Below are 13280 nucleotides of genomic sequence, written 5' to 3' on the forward strand. Positions count from 1 at the left end.
AGAATAAAAAATCCAACCCTTATAACTGGTGTGTGAAAATGAATATTCATCTTTCACATAGAGTAATGATAGAAAAAAATAGCATTTCAACAAAAAATAAATAGTAGAAATTTCTTGTAAATATATGTGGACCATAGAGAGTCAATTTGAATTTCCTTCGCAACAATTTCATGACCAAAATGTAAGTTTATTTTTTAAAAAAAAATAAGGACTCTGACAAAGTTCTCTCATGATTTTTTAAACTTCAACAAATTAAGGAGATGTGTACTTTTCTAATGTAACAAAATAATAAGAAATCACTATTCAACCAATGAAATAGAAGCACATGATTGTAAGTTGTGACTAGTACTACATGGAAAAATAACCAAAAATGAGGACACACTCATGTTAATTTGTTTCATTTCATTCTTCTGAAATAAAAACCATTTCCTTGTGAGTTGTGACCATTTCAATTCATTCATAATATTCTTTCCTTTCACAACAAACATTCTGTTTTTCTTTTATTTAAGCTATGATTTTGATGTTGGTATAACTCATAACTCAGCATTTTGTTATCTTTAGTTTTGTTTTAATTACTAGGTATTGAGTTTTCATTATTCTTTTATAAGTTTGATTCTTCCATTTCTTTGCTTGTTGAGTTTCTTTCTTTAGTGGTTTCATGCTTGACATTTTTTTCATTTGTTCTTCAACCATCTTTAGAATCAATTTTGAGAGAGCCGAAAGTTTGGAGGTTCTTAATGAAAATTAATTAATTTTTCTATATAGTACATTGTAATTTAAAGCTATGATCGGTAGCATTTGTGTTAAAATGTAATTTTTAAATTCAAATTTATTGCGCAACTCATTTTTACATGAACATATGCAAACTTAAAACATTTTTTGACACTATTTTATAACACTTGTATGTTTAAACATGATGAAGTTGATAAAAGAATCTCTTACTAATATTACATATTTCTATGTAACTTCACTCAAATGTCAGCCTCAATTAATATGCATTATGTTTCCATAGAAAGTTAGCTTTTAATCGCTTTTTAAGTTTTAGTGACAAACATACATAAAAAATTTATCTTACTTTTGAGTAGGATATCTAAGAGGATCCTTCATTTACCAATAAGCCAATGAAAGAAACATCGAATTCGGACCGTTTGTCTATGGCTAGGATAAGTCTTGGATCCAAGGGAAGCAAGATACAACTCTTAACTAACCATTTTAGAGTTGGCCTTAGCAAGAACAATGGCTACTTCTATCACTATAATGTATGCCCTTCTAATTCTCAAAATATGTTGTTTTATTGTGTATGTGACCAATTCAAGCATACATACTCATAAATAATTAAACTTTGTTGGTTAGGTCGCTTTATGTTATCAAGATGGACACTTGGTTGAAGTGAAAGGTACGAGGAGAAAAGTCATAGACAAACTTTGTGAAACGTATGATGTATTAAAACACAAGAATTTTGCATACGATGGCGACAAAAGCTTATTCGCTCTTGGTTCTCTACATCATAATAAACAAGAATTCATTGTTGTGTTAGAAGAAGTTTCATCAATGAGGTACTAGTGGTTTAATTTCACAAAGAATGTAATTGTGTTGCTTTCCTTAGTAAGCCCCGTGCATACTGACTTGGACCACATACTTGTTTTTTAGGGTTGGAAGAAACCCCTATGAAGCAACCAAGAAAATGAGGCGTCAATCTCGGTCTAAAACTTTTAAGGTTGAGATTACATATTTAGCTAAAATCCCATTACAAGCGATTGCAAATGTAGTACAAGGTCGAGAATCTGAGCATTATCAAGAAGTATTGAATGTTCTAGACGTAATATTGAGCCAGAATGCGACAAAGCAGTATGTCCAAATAAACATACAAAACTTAAATCATTTGCTTTTGATGTTCTGTCTTTGAATTTAATCAATGATAGAGAAGTTATACATGTATGATTTATATAGACAATTTCAGCTGGTGGAATAATATGATTGTGGTTTTTTCTTAATCCATTGCTTAATAGAGTGTGTTTACTTAGACTTCTTTTTCTTCTAGGGGGTGTCTTCGTATTCGCCAATCATACTTTAATGATAATCCAAGGAATATTACAAATATCGATGGTGGTGTTCAATGTTGTCGCGGTTACCATTCCAGCTTCAAAGTCACACAAAAGGGTTTATCTCTCAATGTTGGTAAGTTCTTAAGAAAAAATTCTTTAAAATTTATGTTTCCCTGTAGTTATGATTGATACTTTTTTTTGTTCTTTTATTAAAGATGTGTCAACTACATTACTTTTAAAGCCTGGTCCTGTAGTGGATTTCCTTCTCCAGAACCAAAATGTTCAGCAAACAAACTTGATTGATTGGACCAAGGTTATATTGCTACTCCAGAAGTATTTGTTAAGTTTTTTTTTTCACCACCAGTATCCGGCCCACTGGACCGCCTAATCTGGTTCGGGGGTCAGTTCTAGCATCAAGTGGTTCCAGCCCCTCCCGATTGCAGTTGTGGAGGATCGAACCGTGGAGTATTTGTTAAGTTTTTGTTTTCATGAATTGTGATTGTTTGATTAATTATTAATTTTAGGCAAGAAGAATGCTGAAAAATATTAGAATCAAGGCTAACAATAGAGAGTACAAAATCACTGGACTAAGTGAAATGTCTTGCAGGACAGAAAAGTATGTTTTCTTCCACCCTTATTGAAGCATTTGCATTCTACTTCCACCCTTTTTTATGCTAATTGAATATTTTCAATACCAATGATAATCCTTGTTTATGTCTTACAGATTTTTAATTAAAAATGGAAATGATGTTAATGGTCAAATGAAATTAAGTGAAATAACAGTTTATGAATACTTCAAACACAAGAAAAATATTGAACTCAACTATTCTATTGATATGCCATGCATCAATGTTGGCAAATCAAAGAATCCAACTTATTTTCCTATTGAGGTGATAAAACCAAATCCAATTATTTAAAATATTTTATCCTATGAAAAAATTTAGTATTGAAATATATATTACTATTTTTTGTAGTTATGCACATTAGTCTCGTTACAACGATACACTAGGGTACTGTCAAATAAGCAAAGAGCTCAAATGATGTTGCAGTCGAAGAATAGTCCTCATGAAAGAAAAGAAGCTTTGCAATATGTTGGTGATCTTAAAAATCATTTTATCGATTCGTTTTACTTTAAAATGCATGTTATATGTAGCTTTAAATGATTGTTAATGTTCTTGCAGTCTTTAAAAAATAGTAGATATGACTCTGAGCCTATGTTTCGCTCTTTCGGAATTACTATTGAACCTTGTTTTACTCAAGTCGATGGTCGTGTTTTGCAACCTCCAACGGTAGGTGTTTCTTTCACATTTTGTTTTAACTTCTGGTTTTAAGTCATTGCTGACTTGTTCTGTTTTTCTTTTTTTTTTCTTTAATTTCTACAGGTTGTTGTCGGAAGCGGGCTTAACATTTGTCCCCGAAATGGGAGCTGGAATTTGAATGATAAGGTTTCTGTCTATTAACGTCGTTGTAGTTGAACAAAATATAGAGTTGGTTTTCTAATTTTGAGCATCATATACCAGAAACTAGTTGAACCTGTGGAGATTAAGCGTTGGGCCATTGTAAACTTTTCATCGCGGTGTGCTGTAAAACATTTGGGCAGTTTGATTAAAAAATGCTCTGAAATGAAAGGGATGGTAAGTTTTTCGGAAAAAAGAAAACTATGTGACGGAAAAACTATGTCTATTCCACTTGTGTTTCAAGTTCTGGTTTCTTTTGTAGCTCATACATCGTCCGTTCGATGTATTTGAAGAGGACAGTCGCTATAGAAGTGAGTCGCCATCTTCTAGGGTTGCTAGAATGTATGAAAAGTTAAAGGCCAAGATGCCTGGACCCCCTAAGGATCCTCCGGCTCAACTTCTTTTGTGTATCCTACCGGTTAAGAATTGTGAGCTTTATGGTAGGATTCAACATCCTTCAATGAAATGGTTACTTTTTTCATTATTAGATTATTAAGTCATAATGTTACTCTTCATGAAATCCTAATAAAATCTGTAATATGCAGGTCCTTGGAAAAGGAAATGTCTTGTTGATGAAGGAATTGCAACACAATGCATTGCTCCAACACAAAATATTAATGATCATTACATTAATAATGTACTATTGAAAATCAATGCAAAGGTATATATATGATAGTTCTAATTACCTTATGAAAACTGATATTGAACAAAATTATCCTAGCATACATATGTTTTATTCTCATTTAATTTCTTTCATGCAGCTTGGTGGGATGAATTCATTATTGTTATCCGAAGTTACGCGTTCCATACCATTGTTTTCTAACATACCTACATTGGTTATCGGAATGGATGTTTCACATGGATCTTCGTATCAATCAAATGTTCCGTCCATTGCTGCGGTATGGTATAGCTTTACAACAACGTGTCGCTATTAAGTTTGATATAAACTATAAGTGCAAAAAATTTAGCTTATATTTTTCAGTAACATTTTACGATTACTTGTGATTTAATAATATTCAGGTTGTGAGCTCGAGATATTGGCCTCAAATTTCACGTTACAAAGCTGTAGTCCGCGCACAGCCATCAAAAGTAGAGATGATTACATCTCTATTCAAGCCTGTTTCAGATGCTAAGGATGACGGTATCATCTGGTATGTCTTTTCTATAATAATTGATTACTACTACAAATAAAAAGTTATAAGTTGTTACACTATTGTTAATAATTCAAATTCAACGCGATTTTATGTTTTCGCTTCCATCCTTTTCAATAATTTACTGATTCGTCTCGATGTTTCATATAGTGAGTTGCTTAAGGACTTCCGCGCAACTTCAGGAATGAAGCCTAAACAAATTATAATTTTCAGGGATGGAGTGAGTGATTCACAGTTCAACCAGGTTCTCGACATTGAATTAGAAGAAATCATAAAGGTATATATAATCAACAGTGTAAACCTTAAATCTAAATATTGAAATTACATGAATGGAATCACTTAATTTAACTTGAAATTCCATTTTCAGGCATGCAAACATTTAGATGAAAATTGGTGTCCAAAGTTTACTGTGATTGTTGCTCAGAAGAATCACCATACTAGATTCTTCAAACCCAATGCTCCTCAAGAAAATGTTTCACCTGGTTTATTATTTGAACAGAATAAATTAAGCAAAAATAGTAGTTGATTTACTATTATAATCCTTTATTTGTTGGTGTGCAGGAACTGTTATTGATAACACTATATGTAATCCCAAAAACAATGACTTCTACATGTGTGCACATGCTGGAAGGATTGTAAGTATCATTGTTAAAATATAGTTTCAACTGATTTTTCTTAAGCAATTATATTGCAATTTTGACATCCTAACTTTCACAAACTGACGATTTTGGCCTCCTAACTTTAGCCCCATATGCAAAAGGTTGGCCCCCGCTGATTTTGACCAAGTCAACGCACACGTGGACAACATGCCACGTCAGAATGTCATATGAGTCACTGCCCACCTATGTGTTGACTTACTGACACGGCATGTGAGTCACTGTCCATGTGTGCGTTGATTTGGTCAAAATCAATAGGGGGCCAACCTTCTGCAAAAGAGGCTAAAGTTAGGGGACCAAAAGTGCTATTATGAAAGTTAGGAGACCAAAAGTGTTATTATATTGAATGTGACTTTGTTCATATTTTTTAAACAGGGTACAAGTCGCCCTACTCATTACCATCTTTTATTTGATGAAATTGGATTCTCAGCAGATAATTTGCAAGAATTAGTGCATTCTCTATGTTATGTGTAAGTACTCAACTTGATTATATTCACAAAAAACTTAAGACCCTCTTGATTGAGATCCTCCTTACACTTTAGCAAGCTATACTGAATTTTAGACTAAACAATTTTTCAATTTTTATAGGCACCAGAGGAGCACAAGTGCCATATCAATAGGTACAATTTATACTGCATTCAACTCATCTTTTTTCATTTTCTGTGTTTATTCTTTTTTGTGTTAAATATATTTTTTCATCTGCCATAAATTCTTAAAATTCAATTTTCATCTTCTCCTTAGATGCGACTTGTTTTCGTCCCCAAATTTTAAATTATTTTATTCGTGATCTCTTTTTATACTTAAAAATCCTTTATAAAATTTCACGCATTAATAATTTCCTTACAAAATACCGCAGTTGCACCAATATATTATGCTGACCTAGCAGCTGCTCAGATGGCACATTTGATGAAATTTGATGAGTCAGAGACTCTTTCCAGCCACAATGAATCCACCTCTGCAGATATATCTCAAGTTCTCGAGTTACCACGTCTTCATGAACGAGTTGCCAATTCTATGTTTTTTTGTTAGTGTTTTGTTTCATTGAAACTCATATGAGTTGAATGTGTTGAGAGTAATTCAATTGTAACCGATGTCAGTTACTTGTATCACAAGTAACAAGTTTGTTAGAGTTTTATAGACTTTGTTATAGTTTAAAATTCAGTTGTAATAGTTTGTTAACGAGTGAGTGAAAATAGGGAAGTTAGTTGGTAACTTTTAATGCAAGTTACTCACTTATAATTAAATACATGTATCTTATAAATACATGTATTTTGATCATAGTGATTAATATGAAAGTGATAACTTCCCTCTTAATTCTATCTCTTCCAATATTCACTTTCTTCCATTGTTAAAATTGTAAGTGTGTTCTTGTCCCGCGCCTAATTTTAAATTTGATAAACAATAAAATACTAACTATGTTTCTCAAAATTGAGGACGGGGGAAATTTCTTATTAGTTAAAGTGGCGCTAATAGCCTAGCTGTTGTACAATTGTTTCTAAACTTTGTACATTGAAGTTACAAGAATAAACTCTTACTACTAAACTAACACTTGAAGTCCAAGATAGTTTGTCTTCCTGTTTGTGTGTTGACATAATTTAAAATATCATGATTTGGCTTCGTGTTGAGAATGAAGAGGTGGGAAGGGTATGATCCGGCCATCTGGGAAAGATAGCGCCATAGACTTAGATATCATCGGGTGTTCAAGTCCCTCATCGAATAGTATGGAATGTCTAATGGAGTGTTTAAGTTTAATGACTCCTCCCCTTGATAGGTAACTAAAGAATTGGTCTCCAAATGCTTAGTTACTTATCAATTGATATCAGGGTTGGTGGTTAGTGGCTCGATAAGGGCTTCCTACGCAGGGGGTGTCCAAAGAGTTTGAGTGAAGCATCAAAGGGTCAAGGGTGTGGAGGTACTCGCTAGTTGGGTGTTTTTAAATGAAAACTTGAGTTGGTCTATGAAGCCAATCAAATGTTAAGTCCAATGAAAATAAATTTGATTCATTGGAATAATCAAGTGGTAGACCGTAGACCTATTTTGCGATAAAATGTTATCGCACAAAGATTTCTAGATGGGAGTTGATGATGTTCGAAGGTAGAAGATATATCATTAAATGGATAACCGAGAAGTGTGACATTAAATGTAAGAGTGTTTAAAACTCTCCCTTAGAAGATGTAAGAGTGTGAAATTTGTAAATCAAATCAAATGTGCAAAGCATTCTATCGATAAGAAATGTAAGATTCTCATAAGTAACTTCCCTTGAATTCCTCCCAAAAGTTTCCTAAAATCACTCTCCTTTCCGACAGGGTGGAGTAGAGAGGACAGAAGGGATCCAGACAAGGCAGAGGGAGGGCATGGAAAGGACCTTGGCGTCTCAACTATTAATGCGCAGGAATAGATCGGCAATGCACCACAACAGAAAGCAACGAATAATGTAGCTTGACAAACAAGTCATTACTAGGAATGTTTCCTATTCACATTAATCCACACAAATTATCCACTTTGATAAACTCAATATCTATTTCACAGCCCATGATTTAAAAGTTTATACAATGAATGGTAAAACTACAATGTTCCCCAGAAAATATTTAACCACTGAGATTCTATAATGAAACCAATCTAATCTAATAATAATAATAATAATAATAATAATAATAATAATAATAATAATAATAATAATAATAATAATAATAATAAAAATAATAATAATAATAATAATAATAATAATAATAATAATAATAATAATAATAATAATAATAATAATAATAATAATAATAAGAACAAATAAGCCATTGAATGCAAATGCATCAAATAGCTAGATAGTTTTTCAGCTCACAACAAACCAGATTGACCATATCCCTTGATGATGCTCATATCTACAATCCTCTACATATAGGTACAGTCATCAGAATGTAGCCGATGATACGCGGCGAAGCTGACACTTAGGCTCGGGCGGTGGAGCATTGGCTAACATGTTCACAAGCTCCTGCAATTTGAGTAAGTAAAAAAATTAAGAAAGAACAAATAAGAAAGCAAGTATCAAAACCAGTAAAGAAACATTGTTAAGCCTAAATGTAATCAAATGTGTCGATGTCGGACACTGGTATGTGTCAGACACCAAACACTCCTACCTACTTCCATTACGGGAGAGAAAGCTACTAGGGATGCAAAAGTAACAATTAACAAATGAAAATAAACAATTGATGAAATCAGCCAACTGCGAGAAACCAATACATAAAGTTGCAGAAAATCCTAGGTATACAGTTGAACTAACTATGTAAGAGCATAAGTCCAGTCATGAAAGTATTAACTATGTAAGAAATAGAATAACCGCTTTTTGAATTGTAAGCCAAAAAGTAAGCACAAGACAGTATAGGAATGAAAAGTCTAAGCACTTATTGACAAGTCAAGTCTTGACCAACATCAAAGTGCACAGTTTCCAGAACTAAGGTGTATATTACTTAATTTCAAGAAACTAAGGTGTATTTGAATTAACAGAACACATTTTCTACGGATCGAAAGATAAAAAAATATAATATCAAAGCAGAATCTAACCTTCTCCTTCCTCAGCTTTTCATTTTCCTCTTCCAGACGCGAGACTTTGACCTCCAATTCAGTTGTGTATGCCTAATTATAGTTATAATTCACGACAAATATTTTTACATAAGTGAAATGCTTAATAACAAAATAAGAACTGTGGTAACACGAAATTCAAAAATGAAAAAAAAAAAATCACCTGTTTTCTTGCTCTTGAGCGCGCAGCAGATTCCCGGTTCTTGATCATCCTCTTCTGCTTTTTCTCGACAGTCCTCTCTACCATGTCATCTGGTCCCCGTTTTCTAGCAGATTTCTTTTCATCAGATAAGTTTCCCATCATGGGTGCAGCCATCGCCACCTGACCATCTGCATATTGAACAACATCCAATGGAGCACCGGCTGCCATGTGCAACGGCTGTGCTATGATTTGGCCCGGAACATAAGCCGCCACCACACTTTGTTGTGGATGCTGAAAATGTGGCTGTGCATATTGTATCCATGGACCATGCGGCGCAAACTGCAGTAGCGGTACATTTGAATCAACAACGCCAACTTTAAGATCATTAGTATTCCTTCTATTAGAAGATGCAACCGAAACGACGCCTGCTTCCACCAAAAAATCCTCTAATGTCATCTCTCCCAAAGTAGATTGTCTCTCTTGAGAATTCATCTCCCTTTCACCTTTGTTTTGCTGGATATCTCTCCAAACCTCATCAACTGTCTTCTTGCTTAATGCACTGTTTAACGATAGATTAGGCTGATGTTGGAAAACAACTTGTTCGTTTTGAGCTACGTTCTCATTTTCCATACAAATGGATTGGTTTGTCTCAACAGTCCATACACTTTTTAGAAGCTCGTCAAGGTTCATACTACTTAGCGGCTTTCCCAAGTCACCTAATTGACTCTCAACTTCATCAAGGGTAAGATTGTACATTGAGTTTTGCCGTGCCAAAGGCTGGAATTCCGAATGGTTTTCATTGTTATCGCCAACAACTTGAGACCCCATAGTTTCTATATTAAGTAAGCAATTACCGAAGAATTCACTCCATATTTCATAACCTTTTACCAATAAAAGACTTAAAGCGACATATCCAAACCTTCAATCATATGACCCTTACAATCAGAACCTGACAAAAACAAAATGTGAAATTAGAATTTCTGTGGTAATCAACAAGTTCAGAATATTCTCCTTTTTTGTGTATTTTGTGTCTCTTTCTATTTATATATTTTGGGGGTTGTAGCTCTCTGCTACTACTCTAGTTTATTAAAAAAAAAACAAAAGTTCATAATATTATAAGTAACCTACAAGCCTTGCATGAAATATAATAAAAATCAAAGAGTAAATTGAACGGTCAAATTGAATCTTCTATGCTCAATACCTCTCCCTCTCAATCACAATTTGACAACTAAAGCAAAAAAAAAAAAAAATTGGACCCTATTTGGAAAACAACTTAATTAAACACTTATAGCAGAAGCGCTTATCATATAAGTACTTATGTATGACCTGTTTCTATAACAAAAGATAAAATATAGTCAAATTTTTCTCATACAAACTAAACACTATTTACATAAACTATCTTTGAGAACATATTGAAAAAGCTAAAAACAGCTTATGGGCATGTCATAAGCTATTTACATAAGTTCTGTCAAACAGTTTAACAATTACTTTTGTCAGTAGATAAGCTCAAATAAGGTGATCCGTGTAGGGTGGTTGGTCTTTCTTAGTTGTTAAATTTTAAATGGAGTCATTTGATCTATGTAGCCAACCCTATGCATTAGTGACATAACCTTGTCTATGTTTGGTTAGGTCATGTGAGGTAAAATAAACCAACTAGAGGCTCTCCAATAAGAGAAACTAATTAGATCTATAATAGCCTGACAAAAAGCTTAAATGCTTTTTGACATAACAAAATGGCACATTTGTTCCATGTGCCACTTCCACCTAATGAAGGTTTTGTACTTTTGTTGATATTGTTGTGATTGTACATTTTTGGTGTAGGGACAGAAATAAAAATTAAGGGATAGAGAAAGTGAATCCATTGGCATTTGGGGATAGAGCAGTAATGTTCATTGATCATAAAACATGGAAATGTAAAATTAAAAGAAAAGATTTAAATCAAAACAAAAAGGAAAGTGAGGGACCCTATAATTTCACTGCAGGGTAAATCTCATTTTTCTTTCAACCATTTTTTCGAAAAGAAGACATCGGTGTAATATTAAAGTGAAACCTTTTTTTACCAAGCGATTGAGCTCAGATGGGTCAAATCCATTGGGAGTATCCAATGTGAACATTGACTAGAACAATTATCGATCGGACTTTACCTCCGGCTAAACTCCAGACCAAAAAAGATTAAAACTTTTTTACCCCTTTTAGGAAAAAATATTAAAAAAGGACAATTCAGAGAAATAATATCAAAGTAAAACCTTTTTTTACCAAAGGGAATGAACTCGGTTGAGGTCAAATCGATTGGGAGTACCCGATGTGAACAATGACCGAAATAATCATCGATCGGACTTTACCTTTGGCTGAACTCTAGACCAAAAAAAATTAAAACTTTTTTTACCATGGGATTGAGCTCACTTGAGGTCAAATCAATCGGGAGTATCCGATGAAAACAACGACATGTACAATCATCAATTGGACTTTACCTCCAGGTGAACTCCAGACCCAAAAAAAATTAAAACTTTTTTTTACCAAGTAAATCAACTCACTTGGGGTCAAATCGATCAGGAGTATCCGGTGTGAACAACGGCCAGTACAATCATCGATCGGACTTTACCTCCGGCTGAACTCTAGAGGGAAAAAATTAAACCTTTTTTTACCAAAGGGATTAAGCTCAATTGAGGTAAAATCAATAACCGAAACAAACGTCAATTGGACTTTACGTCTGGTTGAACTCCGGACCAAAAAAAATTAAAACTTTTTTACCAAGGGATTGAGCTCAATAGATGTCAAATCGACTGGGGGTATCCGATGTGAACAATAACCAAAACAATCATCGATCGGACTTTACCTCTGGTTGAACTCCGGACCAAAAAAAGGTAAAACTTTTTAACCAAGGGTTTGAGCTCACTTGAGGTCAATCGATCGGGAGTGTCCGATGTGAACAACAACCGGAACAATCATCGATCGGACTTTACCTCCGGCTGAACTCCCGGCCGAAAAAATTAAAACTTTCTTTACCCCTTTTAGAAAAACAATATTAACAAAAGGACAATCCAGAGAAAGTAATAAAATCAGCCTCAAAATTAAATCTTCAAAGGTGAAACAGAGGACAAATCAAACAGGAAAATAAAATCCAACAAACACCAATCCATTGCATGCAGACTCAAACACACAAACACCAATCTCAATTCTTAACTAAATTTCAATTGAAATCTTAAACCCCACATGGCAAACACCACAAAACACCAACCTCAATTCTTAACTAAATTTCAATGAATAAAACATGCCCAGAATTCAAAAAAGGAAAAATTCAATAAATATGGATGAAATTAGAAACAAAACCCATTTGGAATTTGCATGCAACCAATTCAGTAACACTGATGAAACACAAGAAAACATCATCACAACAAAAGGGTGAGTGAGAGATCAAACCAACCAAACATAAAACCAGCATTTGTTTTACAAATGTAGTTTTTTATAACCCAAACGAGTAAAAGAGTGGTTTTTAAGACAATAATTATTGAAATGTGTAGAAAAAACAAATTAGAATGTTCATAATTGAAATGTACCTTATAAGAGTGAGACATCGATCTGAGACAGTGGATGAATGAACATAGCAATGTGATTAAGTTTCAAAAACTAAGTTGATGGACAAAACAACCTCCACAACTGTGTTTGTTGTTTCTGCATGTAAAATGTATTGCGAGTGAAGAGAGAGGGAGAGGGGGGGCAAGAGATGAGAGGGAGTGGGGCAAGAGATAGAGAGAGAGGTGATGGATATATATAGAGGAGAGAAAAGATGAAGCAAATAACATATGATCACTTTTTAATTTCTATTTTATTTTATTTTTGTATAAATCCGGAAAAATATTAACGATCGACGGTCGGTGTTCTTCGCGTTGACGTGTTTAGATGAATAAAAACCATTCATATGAGATCGGACGGTTGGCATTCATTGCACTCAAGCGGTTAGGTTAATAGACAACGTTCTTTTAAGATCAAACGGCTAACAATGAATGAAAGAACGAATCACAATCTTTTTTATTAATCTTGCTGGTTACGATTCATTTTTTATTAATCTTACTAGTTACGATTTATTCTAAAGATATCCAGTTGGCAGCCTCACGAAATAACCGTTGCGTAATTTCGATTAATTTGATTTTATAAAGGTTCTACCACGTGGATTATCGACAACCATTACATTTTACGATGACGTGGTTAGATATATAAACATCGTTCGTATAAGATTAGAAGGCTTACGAGGAAAG

The 13280-nt window shown here is 33.7% G+C and overlaps 2 protein-coding genes across 2 annotated transcripts; one reads left to right on the plus strand and one right to left on the minus strand.

Annotated features, from left to right (window-relative positions):
• Window positions 1-913: 913 nt before the first annotated feature.
• Window positions 914-6407, plus strand: LOC123915396 (protein argonaute 4A-like). Its single transcript, XM_045966515.1, has 22 exons — window positions 914-961; window positions 1119-1259; window positions 1354-1556; window positions 1651-1848; window positions 2042-2178; window positions 2261-2358; window positions 2570-2661; window positions 2770-2935; window positions 3020-3136; window positions 3227-3334; window positions 3428-3490; window positions 3566-3679; window positions 3765-3942; window positions 4048-4163; window positions 4264-4401; window positions 4523-4653; window positions 4804-4930; window positions 5021-5135; window positions 5215-5288; window positions 5685-5779; window positions 5898-5929; window positions 6166-6407. Exons 1-22 carry the CDS (start codon window positions 914-916, stop codon window positions 6336-6338), a joined length of 2664 nt encoding a protein of 887 aa, XP_045822471.1. The 3' UTR covers window positions 6339-6407.
• Window positions 6408-8131: 1724 nt separating this feature from the next.
• LOC123917106 (ABSCISIC ACID-INSENSITIVE 5-like protein 2) lies at window positions 8132-9947 on the minus strand. The gene is made up of 3 exons (XM_045968736.1): window positions 9046-9947; window positions 8865-8936; window positions 8132-8295 (listed from the first exon to the last, which is right to left on the minus strand). Exons 1-3 carry the CDS (start codon window positions 9850-9852, stop codon window positions 8215-8217), a joined length of 960 nt encoding a protein of 319 aa, XP_045824692.1. The 5' UTR covers window positions 9853-9947; the 3' UTR covers window positions 8132-8214.
• Between the last annotated feature and the right edge of the window lie 3333 nt (window positions 9948-13280).

The sequence above is a fragment of the Trifolium pratense genome, linkage group LG3 (assembly GCF_020283565.1).
Source record: "Trifolium pratense cultivar HEN17-A07 linkage group LG3, ARS_RC_1.1, whole genome shotgun sequence".
Taxonomy (NCBI): Eukaryota; Viridiplantae; Streptophyta; class Magnoliopsida; order Fabales; family Fabaceae; genus Trifolium; species Trifolium pratense.